This window comes from Colossoma macropomum, unplaced genomic scaffold (assembly GCF_904425465.1).
Source record: "Colossoma macropomum unplaced genomic scaffold, Colossoma_macropomum, whole genome shotgun sequence".
NCBI lineage: Eukaryota > Metazoa > Chordata > Actinopteri > Characiformes > Serrasalmidae > Colossoma > Colossoma macropomum.
Window position 1 is genome coordinate 14,158,068 of NW_023494796.1, and position 25,798 is coordinate 14,183,865.

The 25,798-nt window shown below is 38.2% G+C and overlaps 1 protein-coding gene across 2 annotated transcripts in view; it reads right to left on the reverse strand.

The window, feature by feature from the left end:
• Window positions 1-3,995: 3,995 nt before the first annotated feature.
• LOC118816475 (SLX4 interacting protein) overlaps window positions 3,996-25,798 on the reverse strand; it is a 115,042-nt gene continuing 93,239 nt past the window's right edge. For both annotated transcript variants that reach the window (XM_036582876.1, XM_036582877.1), the window contains exons 5-9: window positions 21,946-22,023; window positions 20,253-20,335; window positions 5,398-5,504; window positions 5,143-5,305; window positions 3,996-4,742 (exon numbers count right to left, since the gene is read on the reverse strand). In XM_036582876.1, the coding sequence (XP_036438769.1) occupies window positions 4,203-4,742; window positions 5,143-5,305; window positions 5,398-5,504; window positions 20,253-20,335; window positions 21,946-22,023 (971 nt within the window). In that variant the 3' untranslated portion in view covers window positions 3,996-4,202. The remainder of the gene's footprint in view (window positions 4,743-5,142; window positions 5,306-5,397; window positions 5,505-20,252; window positions 20,336-21,945; window positions 22,024-25,798) is intronic.

A 25,798-nucleotide genomic window follows, 5' to 3' on the forward strand; every position in this document is an offset into this window, starting at 1 on the left:
TCGCACTCACTCCCATTCTCCCTCCTCCAGCAAACTTTACTGTTGTTACTAGGCACTCTGGTAGGTAGCGTTCTGCTGGCATCCACCAAAAACCCAGACTCGCCCATCGACTGCTACTTTGTTTCGCTTACTGACTATTTATGAAGCAGATCTAGTCCTGGCATGATTGACAGACAGGTATTAAAGTATTAAAAATTATATTCTCATACACAGTTTGGCATTAAAGTTTAGTTCAAATGTTCTAGCAGTTAGCAACCAAAGAAAAGTATAAATTATTTGCACTAGTAATTGGCATACAAATTTTTATTATAATTACTATACTAACATTAAAAATTGTGCTTGAGATTCTGCATGTATAAAGATGATAAGATATCTCAGACAATGAACGTCTATGCTTTTGCAAATGAATTTATTACGCACATCCAGTCATGGCCATTATACCAAACATGAATGCGTTCCACACAGCCAAAGATTTAACAGTGACATGAACTATTTTGCTTGCTTTCCTTTTGCAAGACATTCTGGCTGTAATAAGTAATAACAGATTTACAAATTACAACCACAGGGAGTAGACAGCTGACTCCGAAAGTGAAAAACACAGATCGTGTAAGGACTCGTAGAACAGTGAGAGTGCACAGAAATCAATCATGTGCTCAGCTAAAGCTAGAAGATTTGATACTTCAGACGGATGGAGCCAGTGATTTTGGCTTGAAGCCATGGTGTTCTTGGTGGCTCCTACTTGTCTGAAGTTCAGATCTTGAGCAGAAAACTCAATCTAAACACGATGCATGTTTTTGTTTAGAGCTCTATTATATTTGTGTGGCTCCCTTTGAAGCATTTTATTCTCACAGGATAAAGCTGTTGCAGTGGACTGTTTCCAGTCTGTTGTGAGGTTGAGTTCAGATGTCAGTAATCTCTTACAGTAAGGTCGAACGATAGAGTATTTGTGTGGATTTTTATATTAAAGTCCCAGGGAACCCAGAATACAATATTAAAAATGTTTGATACTAAACTCTAGTCTTAAATTAATCATCTAGCAAAGCTGGAGTGAAAAATGCAAGATATAAATATGATAAGACAGACTTAACAACTGCTGACCAGTTCTATCTGAGAACTGTGTGGGTGTGGCTAATGAGCAGCTTGATTGACAGCTCTTTTTTAACAATATTAGCCGTCGACGACTGGACAAATGGACAAATGAAGGAATGCGTGAATGAAAGAATGGGGAAAGAACAATGTTTATGTTCAGATAAACGGAAGACTGAGCAACAGGCAGATACAGACAGGTGGTCTATCTTGCTAGCTTTTGGTTATGCTGGGTTAGCTATAGCTCGCTAAGTTTCTCTGGCTCTCTCTGACTGTTTTGTCTTGGCGGGGCAAGAAAAAAATTATAACATTATATAGCAATAATATTATTATAAATAATTTTAGTACAATAAGTAGTGATATTAAGTATGTTAATGGGTTAACTTATCCATTTCCAAATCTCTCCTCGAGGCTGCCCGATATTCTTAGTTATCATCCAATACTTGGTCTGATTAATCAGTCCTTCATTAAATTAATTTAGGAGTGCTGGTGGTGGATTTGAACAAGACTACACACCTAGCTTATGACCTCTCAACTACTTTTTTAAAACCTGAAATTCTTGTTTTTTTTTATTTATTTATTCTGATTTTAACTGGCAGAAACACTTGTAAGAGAAATGGTTTTAAACAATTTGCTTATGTGCCGAAGATTTTTGCACAGTGCTGTATGTATTAGTACTGTCAAAGTTAACATGTTAATAATAATAATTAATAATGCGTTAACAAGATACATTATTAAAACCATTAATTTTTTTAACTCCATTTTAACTCCAAATTATTCTAGTTTCAAACCATCTGAAGTAGTGCAGTCTGAATCCCAGCTGTTCACATGCTCTGTTGCTAAAATAGAATCCATGATTGTAGCCTTCTTGTTCAAAAACAGTTTTTAAACGATCTTTTAAGCAATACCTTCTGCGGACTATGCAGTGCTCGTGTGAGATCTATGGATAAATCAACGAGCAGCAAAAGTTGAAAGCAATGTTGAAAATTTGAAACTTTCATAAGTTGAAAGATTTATCCTTGAAAGCCTTAAATGTAACAAAAATACACAAGCTCTATAAACAAAAAGAACAAAACAGGACAATCATGGAGTCACCATAGGCACCACTGATTGGGCGATATATTCAATGGGTGGAACATGCAGCCATTGTTGTTCTCATTGGATGTCGAAATCGGAAACCATGTTCACACTGTAAAACACGCTTGTCATGTTTAGTTTCATGTGAATCCTAAGTATGTTATTGAATTACTGAAAGTAATAAACACATTCTGATTAATGTTATTTTGTCCACCCATATAGCTGCAACAAATCACGCTGCTTTTCTAAATGGAAATCTTTCTTTAGCGTCAAATCTGATTAATTGCAACTACACAAAATATTATATATAAATGTATATATAAATTGTAACTACACAAAATGCGATTCAGCATGATGAATTATTTTAATTGTTAGACAGCCCTAATACATATAACAACATGAGACATGTCATTAATTCATGTACAGTGAGTTGCAAAAGTCTAAGACCACACTGAAAATCTGTTTTTTGTTTTTTTCCATCTAGAACGGGAAATAAGCGAGAACGCTGCAGAATTTTGAAAATTTAGAAACGAGGAAAAATGATGACAAAAAGTAAAAACTATGATATATGTTCTGTTCTATTTATAGGCCACTTTTGCTTAAGCAAATTTGTGAAAAATTAAGGGCTGTTTTGTACAAAATGGTCAGGTTTTTTTTTTTTGGACTTGTTCCTCCTTTAAAGCTTGCGTTGAGATGACTCTCAGGTGGATCTGGTGTACTCATCAGAGGCTTATAGTGTCCACACAAGCTCGACTGCACACTGGTATTAAAGTGGGGCATAGCAAATACTAAAAAAAAATAAATAAATAAAAAAAGAAAAAAACCTGAAATTCATGTAAGTATTTCAAACATTCTACTTCTCACTCAAATGCTAATATTGATGCAAATATAATTTGCAATAAAAGATTACAAATGAAATTAGAATAGAATGCTAAAATAGAAGCATTTTCGTCAGTGGTCTCAGACTTTTGGACCTCACTGTATTTGCACAAATATCATATACACCGATCAGGCATAACATTATGACCACCTTGTTTCTACGCTCATTGTCCAGTTTATCAGCTCCACTTATTATATAGGTGCACTTTGTTGTTCTACAATTACAGACTGTAGTCCATCTGTTTCTCTGCATACTTTGTTAACCCCCTTTTACCCTGTTCTTCAGTGGTCAGGACCCCCATGGACCCTCACAGAGCAGGTACTATTTGGGTGGTGGATCATTCTCAGCACTGCAGTAACACTGATGTGTTGGTGGTGGTGTGTTTTGTACTGGTCTGAGTGAATCAGATACAGCAGTGCTGCTGGAGTTCTTAAACACCTCAGTGTCACTGCTGGACTGAGAATAGTCCACCAACCAAAAATATCCAGCCAACAGCGTCCTGTGACCACTGATGAAGGACTAGAGGATGACCAACACAAACTATGCTGACACACATAGCTGTTGTCTCTGACTATACATCTAAAAGGTGGACCAACAAGGTAGGGGTGTCTAATAGAGTGGACAGTGAGTAGACAGGAGCGCTGCTGTGTCTGATCCACTCGCACCAGCTCAACACACACTAACACACCACCTCCACGTCAGTGTTACTGCAGTGCTGAGGATGATCCACCACCCAAATAGTACCTGCTCTGTGACGGTCCATGGGGGTCCTGACCACTGAAGAACAGGGTAAAAGGGGGTTAACAAAGTATGCAGAGAAACAGATGGACTACAGTCTGTAATTGTAGAACAACAAAGTGCACCTATATAGTAAGTGGAGCTGATAAAATGGACAATGAACATAGAAACAAGGAGGCAGTCATAATGTTATGCCTGATCGGTGTATATTTGGGACCTATTATTATATGTACTTACTTATATGTATATTTTGCACATGGAATGGATGCATGACCCCTTGTCCTGACACTGTATAAATACAAATGTTTGTGTATGTTTGAGGGACCTCTGCTGACAGACAGCATTACAGTGGGAGGGTATATGGTAACATCTATCTCAGTGGCGTCAGGGATCCTCTCCTACTTTATGCCGCTGGTCCCCCTCAGGATTTCTTGAGTCGGCGTAATCGGGACATTCTGGGCACACTCGGCTTCTCCTCTTTGGCGGCCGATCTGGAACTAATAGAGGAGCTGGAGGATACAGCCCTGACAGATAGGCCTCTCAGACTTGCGGCCAGTCTGCTTTGGTTAGTGTGCTTGGCGGTGTTGTTGCTGAGGGGGAGGCACGGGGCCTGTTTTCCATGTGTAAGCAGCTCCTCTTCCAACATGCCCTCAGAAGAAGCCTGAGCAGCAGCACCAGGGTGACTGGGAGAGGGGCCCAGTGTGGAGCTCTGCATCAGGGCCATGGTGGAACCACTGCGTGTTTCAGCGCCAATGAAAAGCTCTCGAACACATGCCCTTTTGGCCTCCTGATGGTTAAAGTCTTCCCTGGGGCTGCTTGGGATGCGTCTTCTCCTCTTGCCAGTTGTCTGATGGTCTTGTGGGTTGCTTTCAGAGTCATGGTACATGTCACGCTGTTCTGCACAATCCTCAGCCTCCAAGTCCTGCTTGACCTTCTCAGTATGACTATCATTGCATCCTGTCTAAGAGACACACTTTAAATTATTATATGTTGGCAAGTGAAAGCGTTTTAAAATAGAGGCAAGTACAAATACAAAAATGTCAGTAGCATCTCCATTTTTTGCATATTTTATTTTTTATTACATGACTTGAGCTCAGGAGCTGCCTGATAATGAATGGACCAACAGAAATGCTCCAAAATTGCTTAGAATAAAATCATCCTTTTACATGAACTTATATTAAAAGTAGAAAACGAACATTTTAGCCTTCTCCTGTAAATTTACCATTCTGGATATTTTTTATTTGGACTGAATAATCTTGGAATATTCAAAATTTAAAAATATTAGATATTCTTACCTACATCGTAAGATACTTTTTGCCATTAAATCACTTTTGCAGTGTATGTAGCACAGTAGCACTCACCTTATCTCCCTCAGAAGCTCTCTGCATGGACACATCCATGACTTCATCCTCATCAGTCCCTTTTTCTTGTAGAACAAACTGTTCTGCATCACTTGGTAGCTGGTTCTGGTCCTGGAATTTATGTTCAGGTTCTGGTCGAGGATGGGCATCAGCCTGCCTGGCTCTGTAAATAAAAACCAAAAGCCTTTTGCCATCATTTATGTGAGTCTTTTCACCATCCTGAGCTGGAAAGACTTGCATCAGAATGGTACTCACATCTTTTGAAGGGCAGCCCTCTTTGTTACTGTGGAGCTGTTTAATGGGTCTACGGTTTCTCTGGGGCCAGAAAAATATCCCGACCTGCTTTGTCTACTCTGCTCCATCTTGAAAAAGAAAAACCGTGATAAAAAGAAGAGAAAATATTATCACTGGCCTCCTATAGAAATGCTTAGCTCAATGGCAAAACTCTGTCAGTACTACAGCACCTGAAACATAATCCCTACAGTCGACATGGGTAGAAGCTAAACAGTACATGGATTGAGAAAGAGTAATCTTGTAAACTAGTGGAGTAATCAAATTGTAAAGGAAAAAGAAGAACGGAGGGGGAAAAAGGAAGGAGGGAAAAGGACAAAATCCATTGTGTTGACTTGTTAATACTTGGAGATATTTGGTGTAATCATGAGAACAGGCCATGGGGATTGCATGGTTTTCACTTGGTCTCTTAGGCACTGCCTTTAAAACAAAAAGGGAATGCCTCTCTCTCAGCTTATGCGATAAACATGATGATATGCTTGCATGAGTGAAGCAGTTGTTTTTTCTTGCTCTTAATAGGTCACTCTGAAGTAACACAATAACAATGGTATGACTATTGTATGGTATCACATTCCTATGTAGTCATGCATAGAGGAACTACGAAAAGTATGAGTCAAGTTCTACTATAGTTCTTAATACTGCAATCTGGGGTTGACAATTCAGAGTCATCAGTGTTGTAAATATCTGACGCTGACATCTTACTCCCATTTGAGAAAAGCAATCATATTTCATGCATTTAGAATTGATGCATGTTTGGAAAATGCACACACTGAGCACAGGTGAAACTGCATATCCTAAGAGGTTAAAAATTCCAATAGCTGACTTATTTGGTTCTCAATTATGTCAGGTCTCAATGATAAGATTCCATAAACTCAAGTAAACTGCAGACACCTGTGAACAATAAACATCTAAAAAGAGGTAAATGAAATTTAATTTTACAGGTAGGTAAATATGTTGGACACTGGCAGCATTCTTGCTTGAGTGGAAAGTTGAACTCTGCTCTTCCATGTGTGGGGCAGTGGCACTGTGCTGTCTAATCACTATGAATGAGTAAGTTGTAACTCACTTTTAGCAATGAAGTCAACAATGGCTCAGTTAAATCTCCATTTTTAGAATAGTGAATATCTTTTTAACAAGCTATCGATGCTTCAAATTAACAAAATATTCCTGAATTATATTAGATTATTTTCCTACGTGCTTTATTCATGGGATTTCCAATGCCGACAAATCCACTGAAACTTATTCCCTGCTAGCTTTATCGGCCAATTGATACATACACAAATACAAAAATACACACAAATACAATGCTTTGAAGTCCTCATTCTCATTTGTCCCCATGCTAAAGGAAAAGCAGCCATAAGAAGATAAAAGAGAAGAAGGACAGAACACAAAGACAAAAGCGGCTTATTGAATCTTACTGAATGTGCCTTCAAAAGAGCTAATGAAGCCCTATCAGCAGCCTTATCCTTGACTGAGCAAGAACAGAGCAGGTCCTTAAGACAGCAATCTCTACAGGTATAGGATCATTGGGCAGCATTTAACCCATACAAAAACAAGCACCCTAGCCCAAACCTATTAGATTTTATAAAAGACTAGACTAAAGGGCTACCCTAACAGCAGGGTAAAGACAGACTATTAGTTCTATTTTAGAAGTAAATAGCTAGATAAGTACAAGATCTGTCAGACCTTGATAGGCAGAGTCAAGTAACTCTATAGTTTCACGTATTTAAGCATTTAAGCAGTACAGTTCACTTGGTTAAACAGAGGTATTTAATATTCTCTGCATTTTGATGTACTGCATTACATTGTATAAGTATGAAAAGTGAAACTGTTATAGAAACTGATTTGTGAAATGATTTGTATATCAAGTCATACAAGCCCTCAGTATTACTTTTATTTGAAAAATCATTCTATTGAATCAACGCCTCATAGTTCAGGGTCATTTGTATTAAGCCAATCTAGGCAACCACATAAAACAGTTTTCAGGATGACATGCTTTTTCACTCTTTGTCCTAAAGCAAATGGGAAGGAAATTGGAATATGCAAAACATGAAATACTCTAGCAATTCAACGATGACATCCTGCACATAGATGGCCTATGGTTAAAATATGTAAAATACAGCTTACAGCTACAGTTCAGTACAAAACTGGGAACAACACACTGTTTCTAATAAGGACATTTCAGGAGCATAACAACCAATAAGTTACACCTTGTGGCCAATACTAATACCAATAACTGGTCATTTTATTTATTTATTTATACATTCAACAAGCTTTCACTATAAGACAACATTTTACTATGAGTAAACATTTAATTATTTTCTGTAAACATTTTATATTGTTTGGCGGACACTTTTATCGAGATCCAATTATATGGCAGGTGAATGTAAATGATCAGACTCATTCCAGTCACAGGATCACAAATAAAATCTAATGTAAAATTGTTTATGCTGCACATCAGCTTATATGATAAAGATTTTCTGCTGACAGATTAACTATGCAAGAAAATGACATTTGGCATTCTTTTTTTTTTGCCAAAAATTATGCCCACGGAAGGGAAAAAACTGGTAGTGGCAATCCACTGTCTGGGGAAAAAAGGCTACAAAGGAGACTGTTCAAACTGTTGGGAAAGGGCTACATGGAATGAACTTGAAGTCAGTGGGCTACTTTTTCTGTCCACTATGTGGTAGCTAGCTCTGATAATTCACTGCAGGGCACTCTATATGTAAACTGAGGGCTGATAGCCCGAGACAAATAACATAAGGTAGTATTCTTAAACTTGTGAACAACAGAGTTTTTACCTTATCTCCCTCTCACATACACATGGTCACTATGTCAGATTAGGCCATAAATTCGTGCCGTGTCTTAATCAGGAGACTGGCAACACTATCCATTACAAGAAACTGTCAGTCTGTCATGGCTACAGAAGTGTGATGCTGCCAGGTTTTGTGTTCTGAAAAGAAAAAGAAAAGAAAATGAGAAATTGTGGACCCATTCCTGTGTGTCACAAAGAGGACAGTATGCACCGTCTATTCTTCAAAGAAAACTTGAGATAACGAATGTGCTAACATATCAAGAACATTATATAAATTTACCAAGATACCAGGTTCGCTGTCTGTAAACAAATGCTGTTTCTCACCAACATTTATCTTTTTGGACTCTGTCATGGTATTCCGTTGAGGAAACATCAGAAAGACTGTAGTATTGTTGCTACAGCTCAACGAACCTTCGCTCTGTTTCACTGTTCCATCTTACAGCTGCAACAGCAGCGTCAATCTTTCTGTTCGCCGTGTTTACATCTACGTGCAAGACAACGCTCTGTCGTGGGGCACCCCAGATGCCACATCGCTGTTCTTTGATTATTTCACACTACAAGATCCGTTCATCGTTCCCAATGGTCATATTGGGGCCCAACACTTGAAATTTGTCAGCTGTGACAAAATTTGGTCAAAACGGGCTGAAATTGTTCAGGCTAATCCTGGCATAAATGTTCGAAGTCCTATGATTTTTAACTGAAAGAATTTGTTCACGATTCGTGATTTTTGCCTGCAACAGCTTTTAGCTGTGGTCACACAGGACTGCCGTGTGGCTATTTTGTTTGCGGGGTTAAGCAAAAAAGTCAGGAGAGCATGGGCAGTTCTGATTTGAGGTGGTTTTGGAGGTAACGTTTAGTTCAGTAAATGGTTAATGTTAGCTGATTAACTATTTTTGGGGAAACTGTGAGTGCCAAGTGACATTACCGAGATGTTATTCCATTCAGTATTTTTCAGCTTGCCCTCCTGCTTTCTTTTGGCCGATGAATCCGAAAGTTTGTAAATTCCTGGGGTTAAAGTTCGCCTAGACCTGGGGTGTCCAATGTTGTCCGCAAAGGGCCAGTGTGGGTGCAGGTTTTCATCCCAAACAAAAAAGAGCACACTTGATTCCACTGGTTTAATTAGTCAGTCTCAGTCTTTAAACAACTTATCATGTGTGCTCTTGCTTCGTTGCAATGAAATCCGCAAAGGGCCAGTGCGGCTGCAGGTTAAGATTGGACACCCTGGCCTAGACCATGGCTTTATCATGTTGACTATAGCACAGTGTAAACCTTGTGTAAATCGTAACACTAGCTGAAGAACCTAACAGTGAAAAGCTGTATTGGAAAGAAGAGAAAAAGAATGCAAAAAGAAGAAAAAAGGTGATAGTACTCCAATAGTCTCAGCAGCATGTGCCCACAGACTCAAGCATTCAGACTGAACTCACTCTCTCTCTCTCTATCCTATTCATCTTCCCAGTTTCATGTGCCATTAACCCTTAGAACCCCGTGGTAATTTGGGGTAATTGTTTGGTATTTTGGGTCAATTTCAATTACAAATATAGCCGCAAGCGGCAATGAGCAGGTTCAAAATGCAGCAGCAGTATGGACCCTTCTGCAGGTTCAGCCCATTAGGCCTAAAAAGGCCTCAAGCTTTTCGATTAGCCCATTAGACCTAAAAAGGCCTCAAGCTATGGGTCTTATTCATAGGCAGAGTGAATAGAACTGATAGGAAGTCAGTTCATCAAAAGGCCTTACGTTGCTATACACAACAAGCAGTGGTGTTTTAAACACATTATAGGTTTGCATTCATATGTACTGATCTACACTGCTTTGTAGAACATCCATGAAGTTGTACTTGCACAGTGGATTGGTTGGTTCTATATTTAAGCCATTGATTTGATGTAGGCCATAATGAGGCCCAATGCACTCAGAAGATGCCCTATTGGTGTGAGGAGCTCAGTGAAAGTGGGTCAGAATTAGTGAAAAGGCCACAGTATGGTATCATTCTTGATCAGGGACCATATCCAAAGACGTTCACCAAGTTTTGGTCAGAATGACCTTTTGACCTTTGTATAATAAGCCTTTGTATAGTGAAATCTTTGAATGAATAAGCAATGCCATGTTTGCAGTAATTAACTGATTGATTCTCAATACACTCAGTGGAACAGTCAAAATGTTTTTAATAATTAATGAGGATCAGTGTCTTCTGAATCTTACGATACTAATTTGATGAAAATTGGCCAAAAATCCAGAGACTAGTTCGTAAGAATAGGTTTTTCCCATTACGCAAATTAGCTCAAAAACTAAGGGGGTGGGGCTAAAAGTGACTAGGGTGCACTTGTTCAGCACATCCCAAGGAATCAGCAGAAAAATTTTGTCTCTATCTAACTCGGATCAAAAGTTACAGGCAAAAATATGAGTAAAGTTGAAAAAGATGAAAAGTTGAAACATAGGACTAAAGTAAAGTATGAGCTCAGTGAAAGTGGGTCAGAATTAGTGAAAAGGCCACAATATGGTATGATTCTTGATCAGGGACCATAACCAAAGATGTTTACTAAGTTTTGGTCAGATTGACCTTTTGACCTTTGTATAATAAGCTTTCGTATAATGTAGTCTTTGAATGAATAAGCCAAAATACCAGACAAACAGTACAATTTGTGACAGAACATGTACTTAGAAAGTTGTTCATGTGAGTGAACTGAGTCGTATGGCACCATTTGTTTATCTGTCGACCTTGTAATAACATTGTAATAGCATTTTAATTGATTTTTAAGTGGCCAATCCGGACCAAAATCGGCACACACCATTACAGTCCAAATATGTAAAAGTCCTTAAAGTTTGGATATCTGACCAATGACTGTTGAGTTATAGCTAATCCAGTTAGCAAAGCCATGGCCACAGTAATTAATTGATTGATCCACACGACCCTGAGTAGAAAAGTCAAAATGTTTTTGATAATTATTTACCTACACATGCCAAAGAATTTTTCCAGACCAAGTTCAAAAAGATTGGATCAAAATCCACGGACTAGTTCGAAAAGGAGGGTTTTTAAACAATTACCGATTACAAAAAACTATGCAGTTTTGTAATAAATATGCATTTGCAAAATTGTTTGGAATAACATACTACATATGATGATTTTCAAGCAAACCTCTAATAAAATAGTAATAATATGTAATATGTTAATTTTTATGAATAGCGCCCCCCAGTGGTCAAATTTTTTCAAACTTGATTTATTGTTAGAAAGTGGCTATATGTAGAGATCATTCAAGTTTCAAGATGATTGGTCAATGGTAAGCCTGTCAAAAGCCTGCTAAATGCTGATTGGCCGATGGCGACCATATACTTCAATTAATCAAATTGTCCTTATGGATTCACTTATAGTCTGGCCAACAGATGGTATCTGCAAAGTTTCAACCTGATCGGATGTAGGGATGCTGAGAAACAGCCATGTAGCATTAACTCCGCCCCCTAATGACATATGCGCACAAAAATGGCTATCTCAGAATCTTCTCCCAAATGTGTCCGTCAAGTTTGAAATTTTTTGGCTAAAGGGTTGTCGAGTTACAGAATTTTAAATTAATTCTGAATTATTTTGAACTTATCCAGAAGGGTTCATTTGCATATGACAGCCATGTTGTTTAGAAGTGTCAAAATGTTTTTGATAATTATTGACCTTCAGGCTCTTCTGAATTTTTTGACACCAAAAACATGAGGATCAGGCAAAAAATTGTAGGACTAATTCGCAAAAGTAGGTTTCACATATTATGCAAATTAGCTCAAAATCTAAGTGGGCGGAGCCAAATGGCAAAGTTGTTAGTTTGGACCCAAGGAACTTGGAAAAAAAATACGGCTATAGCGCCCCCTTGTGGCCGACTGGGCTGATTCCTTGCGCCTGAGTAGCGGGAGGGACTACTACCTATTGACCAAGTTTCAAGTCTCTAGGACTTACGGTTTGGGCTGTGTGTTCCGTTTCAGGGAAGAAAAAGAATATGAAGAAAAATCTTGACAATTACAAAAGGGTTCAATGCATTGCATGCTTGAACCCTAATTACAAAGTATGTACAAGGGACAGTCACACATGCCATATGTTGTTATTTTAAGGAGACCCTGGGCTACACAGATATGCCATTTTTGACATGTAAATGCTAACAGAAATGTCATATATTGAATTTAGGTAATTTTTGATCAAAATTGCTCCTGCAAATTTTTTTAATTTTTTGCTTATAGAGATCTTGAAAACAAGTGGTACCTCAGATACCTTTTCAGAAATTGTTAGTCTGGAGTGTCTGTGAACTGAAAGTGCAATAATTTTGATTGTGATTCATTCTATTGGTTATTATGAGTAAAAATAAACAATTAGCATAAGGTGGCCATGTTTTTTATTGATTTTTTGTCCTCTTGGATTCATGCTGAGTGCTAAAACTCTGATACACAGCAAGACAGGCTTTACTTTTAATTACAAATTGAGTTGCATATTTGATAGATATTTTTAATATTCAAAATCAATGTAAACTGAAAGACAGCTAAATATTATTAATTTTATAATAATATGTCATATTTATTGTTATTTATCTGTAAAAATAGTTTTAGGGCCTGTTTGTTTGATTGAGGGAAAGTGCACTCAGTGTAGTGAACTGGGACACTGCATTTGTCGCCCTTTTCACATTTTTTCCACCCCTTCCCTGCTCTCTCAGATCAGACATAGGTATCAATCGCATGGCTTGCGTTTAGCCTCAGTTTTACAATTGTGACTGCATTTCGAGATGTATTTTTTTATGCATATTTAGCTATAAATTTCTTATTATCAGTACTAAACTCAGAGTCTGACTCAATCACAGGACTGTTTGAGACACAAAGAGAAGTTTTAGGTCGGACATGTGGAGCATTGGGCATTTAAATGGACGTAAACACAGGATCTGAACCATGGTTTTTCTGAACTGGATCACTGACCGAATCATCACTCAAATCTTTACAGAGTCACTCTGGACACAGGGTATGTCCTGATGGTCATCGTGATGTGTGAATTGCGGCGCTGTTTCAACCCTTTTGTTGCCATATGAAGGCTAAAGTAGAGAGCTAATAGCAGGTTTCACAGTGATCTGGCTGTGTTTGTGCTGTATTTGTGGGTTGTGGGATGTTAGAGCTGGTTTCTCTCACTCTGGCTAGTAATGGAAGGTTCCTCTGAGTGTTCTGGTGTGTAAATCATGTCGCTATTTTAACCCTTTGTTTATAAAATGAAGGCTAAAAGCAGAGATATGGTATAGCAATAGTGAGTGGGTTTTGGGTGATTTTGGAGCTGAATTGCTGGCTGATGGATGAATACAGGTGGACGAAATCACTCTGGATGGTTAGGGCAGAGTTTGATGAGTGATGTGATTTGTGAATCATATCGCTGTTTTAACCCTTTGTTGGAATATGAAGGCCAAAAATCAGAGCAATATTATCAGGATTTTGGGTGATTTTCCAAGCCAAATTATCTACTGATGCTGTCATCACAGCTCAAAGACGTTGAGTGGTCTGAGACATGTATCATGTCTGTATCTTAAATAGTTTTGAAGTTATGAAGGCTAGAAATCAACTACATTCGGGTTCTAAGGATTAATATTAAAAAAAGCCTCTAAACCCGCTGCTCTTTCCAAACGGAAGGTTCATTGTTATTGACTAAATTCTTAAAATTAAAAAAAAATTTTAAAAAAATTACCAAATCATGGAAACAGGAGACAGCTTATGGAGTATTAACAAGATGTGCTGCCTTCAGAACAAACTGGAATGCTTGGAAGTTAAAATTGACCATTATTCAAAAGGGGTGTCAACTTAATTGCAAAAATTAAATATACTGCAGTGACAATAATTGGTCAATCATTAATCAAAGTTAAATTTGAAAAAGATATGCTTAACCATAGCTCAAATGGAGACAAATCTAGAAATCATAACTTCTCTGCCTGATCAGGACTCTATGGGTGTTTCAAACCGCAGGGTGAATGACTGTGTGGCCACAACAACATATACAACACATCACAACAAGCATTATGCATTTGTTAAAGTAAGTTAAGCTAACTGTTAATTGTTTTTTTTGGCAAAAGTTGGACACTGAAAAATGAGTGAGATAACAGATTACTAACATAAAGCTTCAAGTGAGTGGCTAATGCAAGTAGGACTGTCCCCAACCTGATGCAAACAGAGTTAGCATTTGCTATTGAACCTCTTAAAAGGATTTTTCTTCTTTCACATGATTTCCCTAGTGCTGTGGTGTTCATGCATCTACTTTGATATGTATGATTACTTTGATAGAACATGATCATTTTCAGACTTTGTCACAGACTGCCATTTTGAGCAAGAAAAAAGTATATGAGTATACTTCACAACAATCAGCATTTATGGATACTCTGATGAAACAAATCATATGTCAATGCTTCATGGACACCTGCCTCCATGTCAGCTTACTACAAATTTATCTATGGAAAATGAATTATAGCATCAGTAGTTTTTAAACGTTTTCACTTGGCAGTTAAGCTGCCATCAACCATTAATGATAATGTCAGGAAAACCTGCTGATGTAAAGCAATAAAATCATCTGTCCTCAGCTGCAACACTCACAACTGAGGTCCAAACTGCTTTTGGCAGCAAAGTCAGCAAAAGAACTTCATGGATTGGGTTACTATGGCCAAACAGTCGCACAGAAGCCTAAAGATCAACACTAGTAATGCCAAATGTCAGTTGAAGTGGCATAAGGCACACTTCTTTGGAGCAGTAGAAACATGTTCTATGGAGTAATGAATCACACTTTGCTACCCGGCGGTCTGACAAACAAATCTGGGTTTGGTGGGTACCAGGAGAACACCCCCTGCCCAAATGCTTAGGAGCCTACCATGAAATTGGGAAGATGGATACTAACTTGACTGGCCTGCACAGAGCCAGCCAACATCAGGGCACAACCCCACTAATGCTCTTGTGGCTGGAAGCAAATCCCTGCAGCCATGCTCCAAAACCTAGTGGAAAGCCTTCCTAAAAGAGTGGAGGCTGCTACAGCAGCAAAGGGACACACTAATGCCCCAAACCATGGAATGACGTGTAAGGGCATGATGTTTGGGTGTCCACATACTTTTGGTCACATAATGTATGTAAAACAAATCAGCGATCAAGAGTTTTAAACTGTCTTATGCTCCCTGCACTTTGTATAAATTATGGTGCAGTTAGCACAGATTTGCAAAAAATGATTTTTTGTTTGTATCACTACTGATCACAACTAGGTGTTACTTATCTGCCCAGAAATTTCATTTCATCAGTGCATCTCTACTAGAATTTTTTTTATTATAATTTTTTCCTCCCTCTGTGGCTTGTGAAATAGACCAGAATCAATCATACATGAGCAATGACTGCATTTCTCCAACAACCGCTTTCTGTAGACCACAACTCGGGATGTGACTAATCTCACAGCCCACAGCATGGATGACAAACATACTGATGTTCTGAAGTGTCACAAAAGCTATGACTGCACAAAGAAACCACACATTATGTCACCATTTGCTATCAAATTATGACCTTTTGATCTTTTGACCTCATGACCGAACTCTATGGCTACTATTAACATTTTGCAAACCACCCACTAGTGACAGAGTAATTCTGTGGTGTAGTACTCCAACATAAAGACCAGTAATCGATTACTCAAAAATGAAAAATTAACATGCATACAGAAAAGGCGTATTGGGTCTCACTTTATTTTGCTAGCCACCAGTGGATAATTTATACATGTTCAATTTATTACCAAACTATCAGTTGATTCTCAACAGTGTTTAAGGATTAGTACCAGGGTTAGGCTTAGGTCAGCGGTGAGAGTTAGGTTTGGGTTTGAGGTTATGGTTGAAGTCAGGGTTAGGTCAAGGTTTAGGGTTTGAGAAAATTCAGGTGAATTTAATAAATCATTAGTAGAATGTAGGGGTGGCAAAACTTCAGATTTTTTCAAGTTTACAATAAAGTGGTGAAAGTTGAGTCGATGTCAACTAATTGCTGATGAGGTCATGAAAAAAAAAATCTCAAGAGAAGGGGAAAACTTACAAAATACTGTATATTGTGCTTTACTCACAGCACAAATGTAATAAACAATGCTAGGATCCCTTTTTAGGCTGCTTAAAAAAATAAACTAACAAAAATAAATAAATAAATATATAAAAATCTTAACTTTTGTGCATCAGGCTAAACACAAGCTAGTCATTAGCTCGACAATCACCTGCTCTACATACAGTGACAGCAAGATGCAGCTGCTGGATTTTAAATAATTGTCACAGTATGCCATCTTAATTTATTTTTATTTGCTTTTATTTTATACCCAATTTGGTCCCCAATATAGTCACAGGCAATTACACCCAATAGCCAGGTCTCTCCCTATCACACAATGCCACCAAGCTGGCAGATGTTTCCCCTGAGTCACAAAGTCAGCCACTGCATCTTTTCCAACTGCAACTAATGCAATATCACTGGACAGCTTAACACATTTGGAGGAAACAGCTAAATGTAAATTCTGATACATCAGCTAAAAGACTCCTGCATAGACTAACATCCTGCTCAGTAATGATGGAAGAAGGGGGCCAAAGAGAGCCAGACAATATATGCTCTCTTAGCCATGGACGTCATGCAGCCTACTAATTATAGTGCCCACGCTTAGATGGTTGCACCTCTTGGAATGAAGAGTTTTTTTTAAGCCAACACAGTACTTCCTGGTGGCTGCTGAGCCACTGCACATCACTTTGTTTCCGGTGGGTCTTCTTTTTGTTGTAGCAATGTTTTGACAATCTCTTGCCCCCACACATCATGCAAAAACAGAGGTTTGTGGTTTATTATTTTGCATGTCAAAACGTCTTTTCTTTTCAAAGTAAGCTGGTCTCGGTTACATTGAGCTACAAAACCTACCACACTCTCTGGTGATAGTAAAAAGAGTAATGAGTAATGAGCACTTAGTCAATTACTCGCATCCTTCCCTACTGTCCACTAAACAAAAAGACCTCATTTGACCTCCCACAGAGCCTAAAAATGAGGTGCCTTTCAAACTCACTCATGCTATCAAGCTCTATGAAGACAAGAAAGCATCAAGCATATTGCTGCACTGGAAAGACTAACTCCAGTAAACCATTATCATTTTCACAGTGTGTTTCTATGTTAGACATGACTTGTTGTAAGCTGTTTTTTTTTATTTTGATTAATAATATTCCTGGACAGTGCCGTCCACCCAATGACTGCTGGGATAGGCTCCAGCTCCCCCCCATGACCAAGAAGGATAAGTGGCTTAGAAGATGTGTGTGTGTGTATTTCTGGATAGTTTCAAAGTAGAAAGCAAAGTGGAAAATGGAGGCCTGCAGAGCAATGAAGGTAAACAAATGTGTTTTGTCATGTGAGAAAGTCCAGCTAACTCTTATTGTATCTCTCTCCTCCAAACCACCAGAGAGGTTGAGTGAGCGAGAAAGCCACCACAAGCCTCCAACCAGCCAGTCCCCACGACACATACGAGCCCAGAGAACCACATCCTGGGGAGGAGAACAAGAAAACTAGAGCCTTGCTTCCCTCGACTGGAAAATCAGTTACACAATCTGAACTCTGCACTCTCAAACTGGATCTATCTACTTAAATTATGACAATTGTTGCTTTCATTGAAAGCCAGAGCAAGACGGGGAGAAAGAGGGAAAGAAAGAAAATGCCTTGAAGAAAAACAATAACAAATGATTCAACTGAAAAAGTACCGGGATCAATGGAAGACATGTATTTTGTACTTCATGTCCACACCAGGGTGGGTGGCTCCTCACAGATTTCACAGAAATCTTTGGGAAGAAGGGCAGGTTTTGAAAAAATCTTAATGTTAAAAGTAGTTTAGAGACACAATGAAACAACAGGGTGTCTGAGGGAGGGATGTGATACAGACCCCATGTCTGCCTCTTGACTGCACTACACTGATCACCTAGGTACCCAATCATGAAACATCCTGCTGAGAAAATCCAGGCTCCATGCAAGAAAATGAACATCACCACAGCCATAGGCAGTAAGTAGGGCTGGACGATAAAATGATAACGATAATTGAGTATTTTATTTAAGTATTAGTGCTTTTCCCAACCAACGAAAGTGAAAGAAAGAAGTGGATTCATGCAAGTTACAGCCCTGATTTAAACAAAAGTAAACTGAGAAAGGCTGTGAGGCACTGGAAAGCGGGAGAGCGGTTCCAGGCTAGCTGTTTTTAGCAGATGGCTGACTTGAAGCAGCGCTCCGTCACTCGCCCACAACACAAGACACAAAAGCACTGCTTTCAGTTTAAACATACCTAAAAGGAGGACTCTGTCTGTCTGGTGTTAGATATGTTGCGGTTCACCCCTCAAACTACTGCGATATAATAGAGAAATCCAGTCGTGTTGTTGGCCACCTGGATAGCATTTGTAACTAGTAATAGCCTAGCACCTGTCACCAGACACCTAAAAATAATCTTTTCTTTCTTGAATTATGACTATTATAAAAACTGCGGCCGTGCTTTTCCAGCTGATAAAAACAGCTCACCAGACACTTTCTCCCACTCTCCCAAGACAGATTTGTGAACTGTTCTACTGTTTGTCATGTTCTGACCATAAAGGATAGTTTAAAACAGCAATTAACCACCCAGGAGCAAAAATCAGCCTTCAAACTCAAAAGAAATAATGATGTGACATTTATCGCGATGTGTATCGATATCGAACAATATGAATTTTGTTTATCGTGATAACATTTTTGGCCATATCGCCCAGCTCTAGCAGTGAGCACATAGTGTATTTGAGTTTCAGCAAACGAACAGATTAAGGCTAAGGTCTGAGGGCTACCACAGAAACCAGGGCTCCAGTCTTGGGGGGGCAGTGTTTTTTCTTTAGTTACAAAGAGTTCAGTCATTTGTTGGCAATATCAAACATTGAATATTAGAAGAAAAATCAAACAAATCTTATCTGAGTGGGGAAAAACATGATGTCTCCATGAAAGCAAGTGTTGTTAGTAACTAAACAGCAGCGTTAGTGATATGAGTTGTAAGTTCAACATTTGTGATGCATCTACATTCTCAAAACATCAAAGTTGAAGATCAATGTTACAGATGTAAAAAAACTATAGTGACTACATTGATTGATCAAAAGCAAATACTACAACAGCTTAGTTTAAAATATACTTCATTATTGTTGTACCAGCTCTTTACTGTTGTGACAGTGTGAATAGTTATGTCGACAAAACAATCTAATGCTAAATGATTTGTGAATGCCTTTCCGACATTCTGAGTAGGAATTCCCAGTTGATGAAGTGTTTTCCTTTTTTTTCCTACTCAACATTTCAAGTTACAAGCTTCAGTTGATCATAGCATAAGAACAGTAAGTAGCTATCCAAGTATACTAAAATTACAATTCCTTTATTTTGAAATTGGCTCATTTTGCATTACACGGTGCCTCCCACAGTCCAAAGACATGCTGTCAGGTCGATTGGACATGCTAAATTGCTCCTAGGTATGAGTGTGGGTGTGAATGTATATGTCTGTCTGTCTGTCTGTCTGCCCTGCGATGGACTGGTGACCTGTCCAGGATGTATCCTGCCTTCCACCCAATGACTGCTGGGATAGGCTCCAGCTCCCCCCGCAACCCAGAAGGATAAGCGGCTTAGAAGAGAGGTGTGTGTGTGTGTGCGCATGTGTGCATTACATGGTGATATCTCTATTTTGTATGTATGAATTACTATGACTGAATTGAAAAAAAGCTGCTGCTTTGCCATGTCATGTGGTTGGCTGTGTCATTCTTCACGTAGAGTGTTTGAGCAATAGTTTTAAATTGCCATCTTAAGTGAAGTGCTTAACAGATTTTAAAGGAATAAATATCACTCTGTAGGCTGAGGCACAGAGACAGTAAAACTTTGGATTAAGGCCACATGAACGTTCATGAAAATATGGAATTTACTGGCATCACTGGCTTTTCAACAGTGCTCAGACAGACATTCTATATTTTGTGCTACCAGGCAAGTGAAGAATATAAATAGTTCCTACCATGTTCAGGTTTCCAAAGGGAGCCATGCCATTCTCTGGAAGGCTCACGCACACAATAAATCGCTCGGGAAAAACTCTTAGTTCTGCACAGATGTTACGGAAAGAACCACAAATAAATTTGCTTATATGCAGAACATATTTAAACACAACAAAGCTTCTGTCCGGTAGTGACCACAGTGTGCAACAGAGGGGAACCCTCAGGGCCTTCAGAGAAGGTCTGCTGATTTTGAGGAACTAAAAAAAAAAGTTCATTTTTATTCAACAGAATCATGCTTGTATTTAAACTCTACAATATAAATATATTCATAAACGCAATAAAATCAGCACACAAAACGGTGACACGATTTACAGTTTACTCTACTGGCTTGCATAACAGTGAAAACGTGCTAACTTGCTGAAGGTTCTTAGAAAGTGAAAACAGAACAGGGATGTGAGACTGGTCTTCACACCAGAGGTATCCCTCTCCCCTTTGCGTGCATGTCCAGTATGCAGGCATATGGATGCTACAGATTACATTTGCAATTTTAGTGTTTTCTGTGTAAACAATGGTTAAACTTTAAATATGTTGGTTGTTGACACAGCACTTGGGGGACTGAATGCCTTTCATTCATAACTATAAGTATTACAAGCACTTTAAACATACTTATAACAAAGTTCACCTCTGACCATGTGACACTGCAGTATTTTTTTTCTCTTGTCATTATTGGACAACGTGACTTTCATTTCTCTTAAGATTTTTTGGAAATGTCATATTGAACAAATTTACCCTAATTATTTCTAAAATATCAGAAGATTTTACATAGTCAGGGGAGTATTTTAAACCTGTCAAAATCATACTCCACCCCCTTATCTCTGGGGTGAAAGGTCTGTTTCAAATCAAACTTATTCTGGTGACTTATCTTGGTGTGTAGGAAGTTCAACAGGAAGAATCAGCCCAAAAATACTGAGACATGATTTTTCCAACACAGTCTAACAAAATTACACTAAAATGCCTAACTGGTTCTATGTACTAAACTAAGTGTGTGGTACACTATCCATAGCACTGTGTAATTAATTTGGGCAAAAACTACCAGGTAGTTATTAGATGTTTAAAGAAAATACACAAACATACTCTTACATAGTATGTACTTGTCTATCAGCTATAAATGAATTTGGGCTGCAAATAAAAAAAAACAACAAAAAAAAACAATGATTCTTACTATTTACTTTAGAGAATTCTTTTTGGGGTATACTTACTAATTACTTTTCTGCTAAAACAGGTGACATTACAGAAAAATTTAGACCAAATAAATATGAGATATGTTATGTTCTTTTCAGCTTAATAGTTAAACCCTGTTTGGCATTTCAGTGTAACATAGTTAAACTGTCAGGGTACTTGCGATCATTTTACTCAAAAATAATTACACAATGCTTTGAGTTTGTACCTGGTTAATATCTAGACTGTAAAAGAAAGCATCATTGTTAGTTCTCCTAAGAAAAAATTACAAAATCGATCATAACTGCTTTAGCACCAGCATTCAGGCATTCTATCCTATGTAACGTGTGCATGTGCTCTGGGGTTGAGGCTTTGGTGGGAATGCTGAAAGGAGGGACTGGATTGGTCTTGCTGTTGGCTTTAGCTTTGGCTAACTTCTGCCAAAATTGATGAATCCAAGTCTCAATGGGCTGTCCACATTACTGTGAGTTAACTCACCTTGGTAGTGTTGTCTGATAACACATCGGAGATTGACATGCCGCTTCATGAAGTATGCTGCCAGACGAAGGGTTTGCCCTGCCAAATTAAACATATTTGTCAAGACCTGAAGACACAGGTCCGTGGCATTCGAAATTCATTTGCACAGGATTCTTCAAACACCTAGAAAATGACCAACACTCTTTGGAAAATAATATTTTCATAACATGCTTTTCCAAAAACCGATAACCGTTGTGGTAGGTTAGGATACGGCATTCAAATGATCTTCACTTGCGCATAAGGAAACAGAGAGAGGGCTATGAGGGACAGGTAAGATATCAAATGCAAAGCAGGTCAATATTATACACAAGTTCGGGCAGCTTCTTCAAAGTGGTTGACCTCACAACTGGCATACAGCAATGCATTACAATGAACAAAGGCAACATGGTGTAGAGGGAAAAAAAAGGCATGTAAGTAAATGAGAGAAGAGGCATCACAAGCTCCAGCAAGAACTCAAATATTGCCTGGGACAGCCTGCCTTCTGAACTCTACCATAACAAGGCTGACTGAACACTATAAGTTTTTACAACCCCCACTGAGAGTGTTTTATGAACTCATCACACTATACTTTGCAGGACGTCCAATGTGACACTCAGCATTGGATAAATACCATAAATATGTTTATGTATAACACTAATTAAAACTGAGGAACATGACAATTTAAATAATTTATATAAATTGAACAAATCAATATTTGTTGGTTAAATACTGCTTTGCTCAGTAATGTGATCAAATCAAAGATTTTTACTACTACTTTTATTACTAGAGATGGAGATGTTGATGGTTTGATTCATGACCAGGTAAAAATATCAGACTCACACCAGCAGAAAATGCTTGTTTTATTGGGGGGTGTTGGGGGTGTGTGAATCCAATTTAATCCTGTAACAAATCTAGCCCGTAATACTTCATCCTCACAATGTGTGATATGATGTTAGCTGTGAATTTCTTCCTTTGGAGTAGTAAAGTGTTTAAGAAGTTTAAGCCTGATAGCCTACTTTCAGAATTCATCTTAAAGATGAATTCCACTGATTTTTCAAGATTTCTGCACAGTTCAGTCACTGAGATTAAAACCAAGTCAAGTGGTTTGAAGTGAAATGGTTTATTTTGGATAAATTTTGCAATTCAGATTTCTACACCCTACATGTACCTCTCTGCCTTGAATAGCTTTTAAAGGCCAAAATCGTCTCAAAACCATCATAAAATTATGGCCGAGACATCATGCAGTGTATTTGTAAACATTCCATGTAAAAACTTTCTGTGATGTAGCTTTTAGAGCCATTAAACACTTTGGACATTTGGTATATAAGTAAAGAGGTCTGACGTGGTAGCTTTCTCTAGGAGCATTCACAGAGCATTTTACACCAAATCTCTAACTTAACCACTGAAGTACACAGAATCTTCTAAACATCAGTGAAATCCCTTTAAATAACACTCAAGGTTTCACTTTAGGTATCATTCTTGGAAAGAAAAAAAAATGTTACAAGTGCTGCTGCAAACAAGTCATTACTGTGAACTGTAAGGTCACCTTTTGCCCCCTTTTTTGCCACTGTGTTGCTGCACTTGAATCAAAAAGACTGAACATATTTTGTAAATGTCTTATATACCTGAGAATACCTTAAACAAATTTTGTTCTACCGTACATTGGTGTATATGGATATCAAAACAAACTGAATTAGAATATTGTGAACATCCACAGCTTCCAGTGAAAACAACCAAAAAAACACACATTCACACTGGTTCATTTACACATAGTGTTAGAAAGTAAGTAAACACTATTTATTTATATTATTTGTACTTTTGTTTCAGATGAACATGAAACTGTCTTCAGTAAAGTATTCATCCACCTGCCAACCAGAAGGGTGCTTTACTCATTATGTTGCCTGAACCACTGACTCTGTGAGGAGGCCAGCAAAATGACTTCATTCAGCCTGCTGCTGTAGGAGGAACTATGCACTCACTTGGTTTTAATTTAAGAGGCACCAGGCAGAGAGAGAAGAATCTTTTAACCAGGCTCTGTTTGTCATTGTGCTAGGAATGCAAGGCAAACTGGGGCAAAAACAGACTAGTGTTGCCTAATTTGAGAGGAATCTGTCTGCAAGAAAGGGATCTGGTGAACCATGTAAGCTATCTGCTGGTGCTGCTGTAAACAAGCAAACAGGCATGCGAATCCATCAGCTCAGTTGCCTTGGACACTTCCCCTGACACTCTGTCTACTCTGAGAAACTGTACCAGACCATAAAGCATTGATAACGCCCCAAACATACATCCAAACTCACCATTTACCAGTGTGAATTACGTCCTGGAACTTATTGGTAAACATGAAGTAATAACAGGTTGCGGATAACAAGGAATCTTCATATTTGATGGCTTGAGAAGTATGTACAGTAATGAACTGACATAACACTGACACTAGGGGATACTGAAAAGACTAAAATATTAGATTCAGTCTGGTGAGGGGCAAGAGTAATCGACTAGCTGAGTACTCGTTATGCAGGCTTTAGAAAGAGATGCCATTAAAACCCACCAGACAGCGTATTCGTAATCATTTTGTGTAATAATTTTCGGTGATGTAGTTTTTAGAGGCACTTCAGATGCCTGGGGCCATATTACAGAAAATTCTTAAGTCTGAGAATGCTGCTTTGTTGTCATGGCAACCTCAGTTAAGACTGAAATAGGACACAAGCTATTAAAGAAGAACAGTTCTTAAGTCTATAATCTTATTTCCCGGTAAGAAAACAGTATTACAGAAACAGTATTACAGAAACTAAGTTGCCAAATTTTCTCAATATTTTCTTAACTTGAAGACAACCCCATCTGTCTTAACTTCTGTTTTAATCATCTGTTCCTATTGTTTTATGTAGTGATAGGCAGCACAGTTCACTATAACTAGCATAATGATGCTACGTCTATCTACATTGAAAACGATGCTTTGACTTGAGTTTTTTTTTAAAACAGTGGTTTTTAAGAACTCAGACGCTGCACACACGATCTCCACCGCCCCCTCTTATTACTTTCGGGTGTTTGATAAAAACACGTCAGATACAATACTACAGTGATGGTGGATGAATAATGAGGGGACATAGCTGAACGGGTGTCTATTTATTACGAGGAATAACATGCTTGGCTAAAGCATTTGGAAATGAAACTGAAACCGGAGAGTGTCAACGCTCTGGAAAAACAGCACAAAGCGCTGCCACAATATTCTTAACTTTCGGTTTATCGCGCTTTAGTTTTGTTTGACCATTTTACATCAGTAACGGTAGCTAACGTTAGCTGTCTGGCTTGAGATAAGATGCTGTAAATTAAGATGAGATTTGCTTCTGTAATACGAATTTGTGAAAAATCTTATCTTGACCTGTCAGATCTTAAGTTAAGAAAAAAGATGGGGCCATATTACAGAAACTTGAAAGCCTGAAATCTTATCTGCTTAGTCACCGTGACAACTTTAGTTAAGACTGAATTTAGGACAGAAGCTATTACAGAACAACAGTTCTTAAGTTTATAATCTTATCCTAACTCCACATAAGAAAACAGTATTACAGAAACATCCTAACTAGACAGAATTTCCTACATTCTGTCTTAACTTTAAGACAACCCCAGAGCTGTCTTAAGAGCACGAAGCGCTGACACCATATTATTAACTTTCAGTTCATCACACTTTAGTTTGTTCGACATTTTTTGTACATCAGTAACAGTAGCTAGCTGCCTGGCTAACTAGCTTGATTACGTGTTTACGTTTCAGCTTAACTTGAGATAAGATTCCTAAATCAAGATAAGATTTGCTTCTGTAATACAAACTTGTGAAAATTCTTAT